This window comes from Bos javanicus, chromosome 15, assembly GCF_032452875.1.
Source record: "Bos javanicus breed banteng chromosome 15, ARS-OSU_banteng_1.0, whole genome shotgun sequence".
NCBI lineage: Eukaryota > Metazoa > Chordata > Mammalia > Artiodactyla > Bovidae > Bos > Bos javanicus.
In genome coordinates, this window is record NC_083882.1 from 78,129,625 (window position 1) to 78,141,871 (window position 12,247).

At 48.5% G+C, this 12,247-nt stretch overlaps 1 protein-coding gene across 1 annotated transcript in view; it reads left to right on the forward strand.

Annotated features, from left to right (window-relative positions):
* Positions 1-5,064, forward strand: part of PTPRJ (protein tyrosine phosphatase receptor type J) — a 178,228-nt gene extending 173,164 nt beyond the window's left edge. Inside the window, exon 25 of the mRNA XM_061381497.1 lies at positions 1,413-5,064. Coding sequence (XP_061237481.1) covers positions 1,413-1,571 — 159 coding nt within the window. The 3' untranslated portion in view covers positions 1,572-5,064. The remainder of the gene's footprint in view (positions 1-1,412) is intronic.
* Positions 5,065-12,247: the final 7,183 nt, after the last annotated feature.

Genomic DNA, 12,247 nt, shown 5'->3' on the forward strand with positions numbered 1-12,247 from the left:
CCAGCAGACAATGTTCTAGAGGCCTGGGTGCTTTGGGGTGAGCAGGTGGCTGGGGTGGGAAGAGTGGAGTCGCCTCCTGTGTTGGTTGGTAGAGAGATATTCTTTTTTCTGCTCTAATTATATGGAGTCATAGTTCTTCATCTTTTAGATTTTGGGTAACACAGAAATCTTACGCCTGCTTACAGATGTTCTCGTCCCTTTTTAAAATATTTTGAAAATTGCATAAATTTGTTCATATCAAAACCTTAGTGCAGGATTATACAGAGGACATTTTTCCTCTTTTGCCTTTTCTTTTCCAATTCCATGCCCTAGAGGTAGTTAGTGTTTACAGTCTGCAGAGCTGCAGTCCTTCGGCCAGCTGACGTGAAGAGCTGACTCACTGGAAAAGACCCTGATGCTGGGGAAGATTGAAGGCGGGAGGAGAAGGGGACGACAGAGGATGAGATGGTTGGATGGTGTCACTGACTCAGTGGACATGAGTTTGAGCAAGCTCTGGGAGATGGTGAAGGAGAGAGAAGCCTGGGGTGTGCAGTCCATGGGGGTGCAAAGTGTCAGCATTACTTAGCAACTGAGCAACAGCAACAATATATCTTTATAGGCTTCTTTATGTACTTCTGTTAAAAAAAAAAAAACAAAAACGTGTACAGACATGGAGCGTATTTTATTTTTTTGAGAAGAATTTATAATTAGCTTTTTTTTTTTTTTTTGCCTTTTAGTGACTTGGTTGTTTCATTTAGTATAATGTCCTCAAGTTCATTTATGTTTTAGGATATTGCAGATGTTCCTTCCTAGAGCATGTTTGAAAAATTGGAAACTATTTTATATATAATTGCTGTCCTATGATTTTTTTCCCCTCTTAAAGTTTGTGGATGTCTTTCAGCAAACACCTCTTCTTCTTTTTAATGGCTACCTGCAGATTTTGATGTGCTTGTCTGAAGGGTGGGAATCCTGCTCATAACCCCAATCTCTACACACCCCCCACTGAAGGATAGGAGCCCCAAGCTCAGCCTTGACCAGCCACCTTTATTTCACCCCTTTCGCTGAGAATCACAGCTTACTCCTTATTCTTCATTCACATCCTCCGTAGCCAAGAAAACTGCTGGGCATTTTGCTGATTGAATATGCACGTGCCTTAGCTCCTCCACGTATTCTCTTTGCCCTTCCTTAAGATTCTGGTACTTCTTGAGGAGCCGAGCTGTGTGTGGGGTGCACCCCTCTGGTTGATACTCATTAGTGACGAGAACCTTGCTACGTCTAGTTTCAGAGTTCCCCATTATGTAATTGCTCCTTGACCATGTGAACTTGGAGTGTTCGCTTGTGGTGAGTGGGGTTGGAGGGTGGAAATCTGAGAAAACCTTGGGTGCTAATCTTTGGTGCTTCTCTTTTTTTTTTCTTCTTTCTTTTTCTAACAGGACCAGTATGTTTTCCTCAATCAGTGTGTTTTGGATATTATCAGATCCCAGAAGGACTCAAAGGTGGATCTTATCTACCAGAACACAACTGCAATGACAATCTATGAGAACCTTTCACCCATAACCACGTTTGGAAAGACAAACGGTTACATTGCCTAATTCCAAAGGAAAACCTTTCTGGAGTTAACCAGACCATCACACCCACAGCAAAGGAAAATGCCCCGATGTTGACATGTTTTTATATGTCTAATATCCTAATTCTTTGTTCTGTTTTGTTAGAACTAATTTGAGAGTGTGAAGCTGCATGTGTAAAGCATGAGAAATGAGAGGCTGGGGCTATCAGGGGCTGTGGATGGCTGGCGAGCAAATCAACTACATTCCTGATTACCAATGGGATGAGTTCACTTTTTTTTTTTTTCTCTTGAGAATTACAGAATACCAGGAAAAGTGAGCTATGATTTTTTTTTTTCCTTTTACAAGACATTCTTTTTTAAATAGACTATTTTATATGATTCACACGCTAAAGCCAGGATTGTGTTGGGTTGAATATATTTTAAGTATCAGAGGTCTATTTTTACCTACTGTATCTTGGAATCTAGCTGATGGAAAATACATAATTGTGGATGATTATCACGTAGGGAGGGGTATGTGGTACCTCTTCCACCTGTGTTTTCTATTTGAACATGTGCCTTTTCTGAATTATGCTTCCACAGGCAAAACTCAGTAGATATCTCTATTTTTGTACAGAATCTCATAATTGGACTATGTGGAATATTTAAACAGTAGTTTAGTATTGGAGGTTCAGACTTCTCAGTAACATTCCTATTCTCATTTGATTAGAGAAGATCTCGCCTCCACCCCACACTTCCCCATCTCCTGTTTTGTGCTCTGTTCTTTCATTCCTTTTCCCTCCTATTTTTCCCGAAAGACATTTCTGATGACCACACTTTCTGCCCACTGGTTGAGCAAGAGTGGAAACTAAATTATCATCTTGAAAATTTTGGGGGTGGGAGTCGGGTGAGCAGAGGAACCAACCCTTCAGTGACACAATAATCTTTTATTGTCCCTGTTTTATCTTTTTTTCTTTCTCATTTTTGTGTTTGGTAAGAAGGATTATTTAAAGGTGCAATATGTGACTTAGTGATTCATGATGCTCTAGGTTTTTAGTAACGTTTTACTCAGGTTGGCATTTTATGTGTCTCTGTGTGTCCGTGTATGTGTGTGTGTGTGTGTTTCTAAAAGTGTGGCAGTCTGTGAACACTTCCGTGTGAAAACGGTGTCAGATGAATCCCTTCTTAAAGTCTACTGGCTTTGGTCTGTACGTGCAGTGACGCATATCCATATCTACTGTATATATATATACTAAACTCTTAGAACAGTCATTCCTTGAAATTGAGGTGTACAAAGTTTGAATTTGTATCAAAGATGTAATTATTATTTTTAAAACCTCTTTTTCACTATACTGCTGCTGTAATTACTTTGATTTTTTTAAAAAAAATGTAGATTAATTTTTTGTTTATTGTTATTTGGCTTTCAGGTGTGTATCCACTGAGAGTTTCCAAATCTGTGTGGATTTATTTTATTGGTACATAATCTGTAAACTTCTCAAGGCATTAATTAACACGAAAGGATTTGTTTCTTTGTTTTGTTTTGTTTTATTTTATATTGTGGCTCAGGTTCTATTCTGAAGATGTATTAAGTTTCTCCTCCAATAAGCAATGAAGTGTTCGAGGTCTTATGAAGGATTGATCAAGTCCCGCAAGTCCTGTGGCTGTTTCCCACAGGGATAAATCCTGCTGTAAGTGTAGGCGATGTGTCCTGTTGGAAATGGGAGTGGGGTCTTCTCTGAGCGCCCCGGTCTCCCTGGGCCTGTGGGAGCCCGTCTCCTGGCCCTGCGCCCCGGCTCACTGGGCCTTTGAGCACCCATGGGGCGCTCCGGAGGGGGAACCACAGCGTATGGAGAACCCCTGGGTCAGTGCTGGAGTCGAGGGCCATACGTCTTTTGTCTCCCTTTCCCTTTGAGGTACTGAAAGGAAGAGAGGAGAGGTGATGATGGTGTTGTGTTTTGGGAGAACCTTACTTCCCAAGTGGAAATTGCACTTTTGGCTGTGTCCTTTGCTCTCTCTGTGGCGGAAAGCACTTCATTCCGTGTCGGGCGCTTCGAGGAGCGGGCGGGCTGGGCTGGGTCCTCTTTGGTCCTTATCAGGGAAGCCCTGCCATCCTGGGCTGCTGAGTGAAGCTGGCTTTGGGCGACGGCTTCCAAGTCTTTCACGCGGGTCTGCCCCTCGCGCCTGTCTTGGAGAGCTCCCTAACTTCTTCAGGGGTCCCGGTCCAGGCGGCAGTTCTGGGGTCCCACCCCTCCCCACTCCAGTTGCCAGGAAGCCATGCTGGTGGTGCCAAGGTACCGTCAGGCCCCACGTAGGCGTACACCCTGCGTGCGTCACTGCTGCTGTCCTGGGGAAGTCAGGGGGAAGGACTTGACTCCAGAAATTCCTTTAAAAGATGAAAGCCACAATAATTAGAAACATATGGGTGTAAAAAATGCAAAGATCAGAAACCCTCCTCCCTTCCGCCTGGGATGAGCTTGGGAAATGGGCCGTAGCCTGGTCAGCCTCACTCAGACGTCACCCCCGGTCCCGGGAGGAAGGCTTGCGGTGGCCAGGTCTGGCTTCCAAATGGGCAGGTCACACGAAGGTCATTCATGATGCTTCTCTGCATCCTGAAGAGGCCTGGCGAGGGGCCAGGGGGTAGGGGAGGGGGGTGGGGGTGGGTGGTGAGGGTATTTATAGCACAGTGATTGAAAAGGGAAGATTAATGTGTAAATATAGAGGACAGGCAGGCTGAGGGCTAGTCACAGGAGAGAGAGAGCGCTTTTGAGCTCCTGCCCCAAACCGTCACTCCTGGGATTAGGGTTAGGGTTCGTCCCAGGAGCGACGAGCTAAAACTGAGTCCGGTGGAGTCATGGGGAGGGTGTGATTGCCCCTGCTTAGCATTTGACAAGTGCAGAAGTACACCAGCCAGCGTGGGTTGAGCTGGTTTGGGGGATTTCGGCCTCTTTCTTCCAAGAGCAAGGACGTTTTTGTCTGCAAAGTTAAATCTAGTGATGGTTGGCAGTGGTGTGAAATGAGATGCAGGTCGCTTCCCTGTGGCCACATGACAACCACCAGCTGGATTTGGGCACACTTGACCACTGGACGTGGGCATCGCAGAGTCGGAGGCTCCTGGGGCTTGGGCCCGACTTATTCACGATTGCTTTTCATCTGGGGGTGAAAAAGCCTGGTTTCCTTTTGAAATGCTTGATTGCACTTGCTGAGCTAAACAAGCCTTGGTGACTGATGTTGATTTGCCTCCAAAGTTCAAGTTCTGAATTTGCAGACTCTGTGTAGCAGTCGAGTATTCAATATACTGTAGCTTTTTATCCCCTCGGGGGCACCTGTGAAGAGGATGTGTTGATGTGGACTCTAAACCTGTAATTTTCTTGTAACTATTTTGGAATGACGCATATTTCTAATGTTTGTTATACTTGTACAGAGTATTGCTGTTGGTTGCTTTTTTTCCCCCTCTTTGGTTTGTTTTTTAAGGAAAAACATGGCCTGAAAAAAATTTTTTTAAAAAGACTTATAAATACCAAATATAAAAAAATGTCAACACATCATGCCTCTGTTTGCTTGTCTTTCTGCCTCCTTACTTTACATCCACATCATATGGTTTACCGAGCAGTTTACTGGCCTCTGTTCAGCTGGGGGATCCTTAACAAGAGCATGTTTCCCTTGGGATTTTTCCACATTGTTTTGGTTTGCTAGGGGCTGCTGTAACAAAGTACAGCACGCTGAGGGGCTTAAACATTAAAAACGGACCATCTCCCAGTCCTGGAGGCTAGACGTCGGAGATTGAGGTGTCGGTAGGTTGGTTTCCTCTGAGGCCACTCTGGCTGGTGGATGACCGTCTTGCCCCCATGTGTTCTAATCTCCTCTTCTTACAAGGACACCAGTCACTGGGGATCACAGCCCATGCTAATGACCTCATATGACCTGAGTTACCTCTGGAGACTCTTATCTCCAAATACAGTTGCATTGGGAGGCACTGGAGGTTAGGATTTTAGCATATAAACCTTGGGGGCACATAAGTCAGCCCAAAGGGCTTCCCTGGTGGCTCAGTGGTAAAGAATCCACCTGCAATGCAGGAGATGTGGGTTCAGTCCCTGGGTCGGGAAGATCCCCTGGAGGAGGAAATGGCTACCCACTCCAGTATTCTTGCCTGGGAAACCCCATGGACAGAGGAGTCTGGTGGGCTACAGTCCATGGGGTCACGAAAGAGTTGGGCCATGACTGAGCGACTAAACAGCAGCAGGAACAACAAAAGTCAGCCCAGAACACACACGGAGGGTGATAAAGTGGGGCCTGGGGGGTGAGGGCACCTCCAAAGTGTGGTGGCATACGTTCCCAGAGGGTGGGAGGCAGGGGTCTGCAGGTGGACAGACACCCACTTGGGGGAACTCACATGCCTTAGGCAAGCCTCCAGGATCTTTAGAGGCTTTCTGCTTGATGGATTTGGGCAATCTCAAAATTTCCAGGGGACGGTAGCAGTTTGGGGGGTTTTTCTTTCATCTCACTCCCTTATGCCTTGATGCAAACTCTTAAGTGGACTGAGATGATTTTAAGATATCTCTTGCTCCTCTTTCCGGAAGTAAATCAAGCCATTCAACAGTGATGTACTGAGTACCTACTGTCCACCAGCAACTATACCTTGGTGGCTGAGGGTTCAACTGTGAACAAGATAGAAATCTCTGCCCTCGTGGAAAGTGAAAGTCAGTCATGTCCGGACTCTCTGCAACCCCGCGGGTATACAGTCCATGGAATTCTCCAGGCCAGAGTACTGGAGTGGGTAGCCATTCCCTTCTCCAAGGGATCTTCCCAACCCAGGGATCAAACCCAGGTCTCCAGCACTGCAAGCAGATTCTTTACCAGCAAAGTGAGAGGAGGTGGACAAACGTATGTAAACTAAATCCTTAGTATGTTAGAATCTAACAGATGATGAACATATGGAGAAAAATAGTGTATCACACCTGGATGCACCAGCTCATTTTCACTAAGGCAGTGCAGCCACAGTGTGTCAAGGAGAAAGTGTCGCTACAAGCTCATCACTCAACCCCTGCGTCAAGCCCGTCAGGAAGATAAAGGTGAACACCGCACAAGTCCTGCCTGGAAGAAGTGGACAGTCCAGAGGGCCAGAGGCATGAGGGATGCAAATGCAAAATGAACCCGAAAAATACCAGAAGCGATTTAAAGGAGCAGGAGACAGGAATCCCAGGAGCGTGAGAGAGGGGATGGCAGGTGAGCTGAATCTTGAGCAGGATTTTAGGAGGAGGATACAAGGGGGAAGGCAGAGGGTGAATGTGCCCGCGTGGAGGCTGGTGAGATGTGAGCTTGCAGGGAGGGTGGGGCAAGGTGAGGTGAGGTGGTGGCTGATGGCCCTGGCAGGGAAGAACCCTGGGACTGTAAGCCTGGTTGACGGAAACGGCCTCACCTTTAAGATGCTGACCAGTCCTGTGTGTGTGTACATACATAAATAAGTTAACTTATTGAGACGTGGGCTTCCCTGGTGGCTCAGACGGTAAAGGATCTGCCCGCAGTGTGGGACTCCTGGGTTCGATCCCTGGGTCGAGAAGATCCCCTGGAGAAGGGAATGGCAACACTTTCCAGTATTCTTGCCTGGAGAATACCATGGATGGAGGAGTCTGGCAGGCTTCAGCCCAGGTTGCAAAGGATCGGGCACGACTGAATGACTAACACACACACACACACACACACACACACACACACACACACACACACTCTACTTTGTCTTCACTATTTTCTTTGCGTGGAAAGCGCATGGTGGTCACAAAGGTGAGTAACCACAGTAAGATGGACGCAGGGGGCGCACCAGACTCTTGGCTGGTTAGTGGGAGTGAACGGTGTACTTTCCCGCACAGAAGAGACCACGCTGGAGCGTGCTCAGCCGGAGCCTCCAGGTCTCATGAGGTCCTCCGTGGTCTTCGCCGTTGGGTCCTAGCAGGTCCTTCGTTTGCTTTGCTGATCGCACCCTCTCCGTCCTTGTCTCTCTCCCCACTTCCCTTTCTCTATTTCTCATCCTCCTCGCCTGCGCCAGCCATCTGGAGACAACAGCTAAATGCTGGCCTGCTTGCCAAGTCAAAACAACTCCTGAGAGTTCCAGCACATTCCTGAGTTGTTTGTTTGAAACACTGGGTGGAATCAGGTAGTTTTCCAGGCACGGATTCCTGTAGTGTGTCCAGGTCTGCCCGGAGCCTGTTGCTGTAATTACTTTTCTGATTAGGTAGAGAGCACAGGTCTGGAGCATATGACAATGTAATTGTTCCAGATGTGACTACTTGCCTCAGTGAGGATAGGAAATCTTTTGCTTTTAAAAAGAGGCTTCCAGACGTATGGTGGTAAGAAGGACGTTGCAGGTCCAAAGTTCAGAGGCCTGAGCACAGAGTTCCCTGTGCTACATGGTAGATCCTTGTTGGTTATCCATTTTCAACGTAGCAGTGTGTACTCGTCAGGGGGACTTCCAAGTTGACTCAGCGGTAAGGAATCTGCCTGCCAGTTTATGAGACACAAGAGATGAGGGTTTGATCCCTGGGTCAGGACGATGCCCTGGAGGAGGAAATGGCAACCCACTCCAGTATTCTTTTCTGGAAAATCCCATGGACAGAGGAACCTGGTGGGCTATGTATGTATAGTCCATGGGGTTGCAAAGAGACATGACTGAGCACACACTCACACCCACCCACTCTCTCTCACACACACACACACACACAAACACACACTCACACAGGTCAATACCAAACTCCCTAGCTATCCCTCCTCTGAAATGCTTACTCTCTGGTAACCATCAATTTGTTCTCTTAAAAAAAAGATGGGAAGCACTAGGTGGCAGAGAGCTGAAATTTGCCTGGGGAGTTTGGAGAGCAACATCTGTGGCTTGTTGAGTCCACAGCCTCAAGGGCCTGAGTGGACTTGGGCCTGGGTGGGCGTCTTCTCGTTAAATCCTAAGCGGTCTAGAGACGCAGTTTCTTCGGAGGGCATCGTCCTGCGTGTATTTTGAATCCATCCACATGTCTTGAATGGTCCCCTGACCATTACCGCTTCAACTGGGAAGCTTCCAGGGCCTACCTTCATGTCCCCGCAGGGGAACTTGAGGGTTAGTTCAGAAAGAAGGAAGACGGAGGAGTGTGGTGACGGGTGACGCTGTGATGTGCCGAGACAGTCAGCGTATTGCCTAGGACATCTGAAACACCAGGTAGGTGCAGCTGTTTTTTTTAATCAACTTAGATTTGTTTTGATCAAGTACTGTGGGCTGGCAGTGGGCCCTTGGTATGTACCTTTGTGGGGGGAAATAAAAAGGCATGATCATTGCCCTTGTGGAATTTAAGGGCCTACAGAGAGGCAGGAAGTGAAGAAGGAATTGAACACATGCCTGTTGATCCCTTCCAGCTGGAATGAGAGAGCAAGCCCCGAGGGAGTGGGCGGGGGCAGCCTCGGACAAACTGCGGCAGGAGTGGGTTTGGCATTTGAAGAGCAGTGTGGTCTCTGGGGCCTTGTTGGTAAAGGAGCTAAGGCATGATATGAAGCCAGAGAGGAAGTCAGGGCCCATCGAGTGGAGCTTCGTGAGCCGAGGTCCGGAGAGGCTACAAGCCCTGGGAGGCCATCAGAGTTTCCAGAGCAGAGTCCTGACACGCTGGTCTCTGCATGGAGCTCGGGCTGCCTGGAGCCCGGAAGCAGGGAAGTCTGTTAGAGCCTCTGGTGTAGCAATGCTTTTGGAAACAGATGAATGTATAGCCCGTGAGGCCTTCCCGTGAGGCTCAGACGGTAAAGAATCCACCTGCAGTGAGGGAGACGCGGGTTCAATCCCTGGGTTGGGAAGATCCCCTGGAGAAGGGAATGGCTGCCCACTCCAGGATTCTTGCCTGGAGAACTCCAGGGACGGAGGAGCCTGGCGGCCTACAGTCCACGTGGTTGCAGTAGAGTCGGTTATGACTTTCACTTTGACTTCACAGCCCTTGAAGAGGAACTAAATGTTCTTGGCTTTAAAGGCTAAACTGCTCTTATTTTGTCCGGTTTGGCTGCTTCTCTTCGGCGTTCTGTCACTTCTCTGATTAAATGCATCCTGTTTCTGGCTGTGTTGGGTCTTACTGCTGTGTGGAGGCTGTCTCTAGTTGCGGCGATCGGGGGCTGCTCTCCTGTGGTGGAGCGTGGGCCCTCGGGTGTAGGGGCTTCAGTGGTCGGAGCCCCCAGGCTCTATGGTTGTGGCGTACGGGTTTAGTTGCTCCATGGCGTGTGGGATCTTCCCAGACCAGGGATGGAACCCATATCCCCTGCCTTGGCAGGAGGATTCTTAACCACTGGACCACCGTGGAAGTCCCTAAGTTTATTCCTCGGCTAAAATTTTTCTGCAGACAAGAGGCAGGCAGAGGACACGGTGGGGAGGGTGGGGGAGGTCTGTCCTGGGAAGGGCCCAGAGGGTCCAGCTTGGTTACAACAGGAAATAAAAATCAAGTGCTGAAGTGAGAAAAGCAGTTTATAGAACTATAAGAAAATAATTCCAGGAAGCAGTTAGGTAAGCATATAAGAAGACAAGAAAGATAACGCCACAGGGAAGTAATGGTGTGGTTATAATTTTTAAAAAAATGTATTTATTTTTGGCTATGCTGGTCTTTGTTGCTCTGAGGACTCTTCTCTAGGTGCGGTGAGTGGGGCCTGCTCTCTAGCTGCAGGGGGCAGGCTTCTCATCTCAGCAGCCTCTCCTGGTGCAGAGCCCAGGCTCTAGGGCCAGGAGCCTCAGTGTTGCGGTTCCCGGGCTCTAGAGCACAGGCTCTGTAGTTGGGTCTTAGCTGCTCCGTGGCCTGTGGGATCTTCCCAGACCAGGGATCAAACCCATGTCCTCTGCATTGGCGGGAGGATTCTGTACCACTGAGCCTCCAGGGAAGCTCCCATTGGTGGGGGGCTATGAGTGGCTTTTATTTTTACTTTCCTAAATTTTATAATTTTCCCCACTGAGTATGGAGTTCTTGTTGAGACTACTTTAAAACTTTAGCATTTTTCTTCTTGACTTAGAAAAGTAAGCTGTAACATATTTCAAGATATACTTGTCCAAATTTACCAAGTTCTTCAAAATGAGTGTGAATCCAAGGCTTTTTTGAGTACCTCCAGTTGCAGGGAGTTTGTTAAAAAGTGAAAGTTAAATTTACGGTATTAGATTCTGAGCTGTTAAGCTGGAGAGAACGGGGCCCACCTTCTTGGTCCTGGTTGAGTGTGTGTCTGCCAGGGTGGAGGGCCTGGTGGGGACCTGAGGGGCAGGGGGAGGAGGCAGGGGCAAAAGGCAGGGGGAGAAGAGGATGAGCCCTGCTCCTCAAAGTTCTTACAGCTCTCCCACCCCATCTGGGGTTCCACAGCTCCCTTGCTGGATGGTCCCTGGGCCCTCTGAAGAAAAACAGAAGAGCCTAGGCGTTACCCTATAAATGGTGTGTGTGCTCAGTCATTGTGTTCAACTCTGCCGCTCTGTCCACGCAACTGCTATTTTCTACAGGGGATCTTCCCGACGTAGGGATTTCCCAGCATCTGTAGACACAGCCTAACTTAACTTTCTTGCAGGCAGTTGAGGCCCGGCAGCTATTTTGCATATCGCCAATAGATGGCGCCAAAGGACTGAGCTGAGAAAGCAATTCAGGTTGTCAGTTGGCAATGGAGGAAAACAGGTTTGCAAAAACTAAAGTCAGAGAGCTGGCTGGCTTTGAAGGGAGCACGGGTCATATTGTCCCCGAGGGTGTACAAGCAGCTACCACCTTGGTGGGAGGTAGGGGCGGAGGTGGAGGAGCTGGAGTCAGGGCCAGGAATTGCTGGTGCTCAGTAGCAGTCACCACTCTACTGGGAGCGTGGACAGGGCCCGAGGTGTAGGAGCAGAAACCCTGAGGATCGGGTCTGAGCTGGTTCATGGATCCCTTGCAGGCGAGTGCGCATTCCTCGGCCGTGGCACTTCTGTCGAGAACAGAACCAGGAGCAAGAGTGGCTGCAGTGGCCTCCCTGTGTGGGTGGGGTGCGTACTGGGGCAGTACTGAGAACCCAGTCAGAGCCGCAGGCAGTTTTCAGTCTCTTTCTCTGCGCTCTTCCCAGGAATAAGCAAACATACATGTACAATCTTCACAAGTGAAGTCTTGGTTACCTTTAGCCCTCCTGTATGTCTCTGGTTTTAGAACCAGCTAAGGGGACTCTTGGGTCGCTAGGAGTCGGACACGACTGAGCGATTTCACTTTCTCTTTTCACTTTCATGCATTGGAGAAGGAAATGGCAACCCACTCCAGTGTTGTTGCCTGGAGAATCCCAGGGACAGGGGAAGAGCAAAACCCAACTCCACACTGGATCTGTTTCTTTGACTTTAACCTTTGCTTTTCATTGCTTTTGTTATTATAATCGGTAACAGGATGTTGTCTAAAGCTGTGGCACCCCACTCCAGTACTCTCGGCTGGAAAATCCCATGGACGGAGGAGCCTGGTAGGCTGCAGTCCATGGGGTCGCTAAGAGTTGGACACGACTGAGCGACTTCACTTTCACTTTTCACTTTCATGCATTGGAGAAGGAAATGGCAACCCACTCCAGTGTTCTTGCCTGGAGAATCCCAGGGATGGAGGAGCCTGGTTGGCTGCCGTCTATGGGGTCGCAGAGTTGGACACGACTGAAGTGACTTAGCAGCAGCAGCAGTTCAGTCGCTCAGTCGTGTCCGACTCTTTGTGACCCCATGGACTGCAGCACGCCAGGCCTCCCTGTCCATCACCA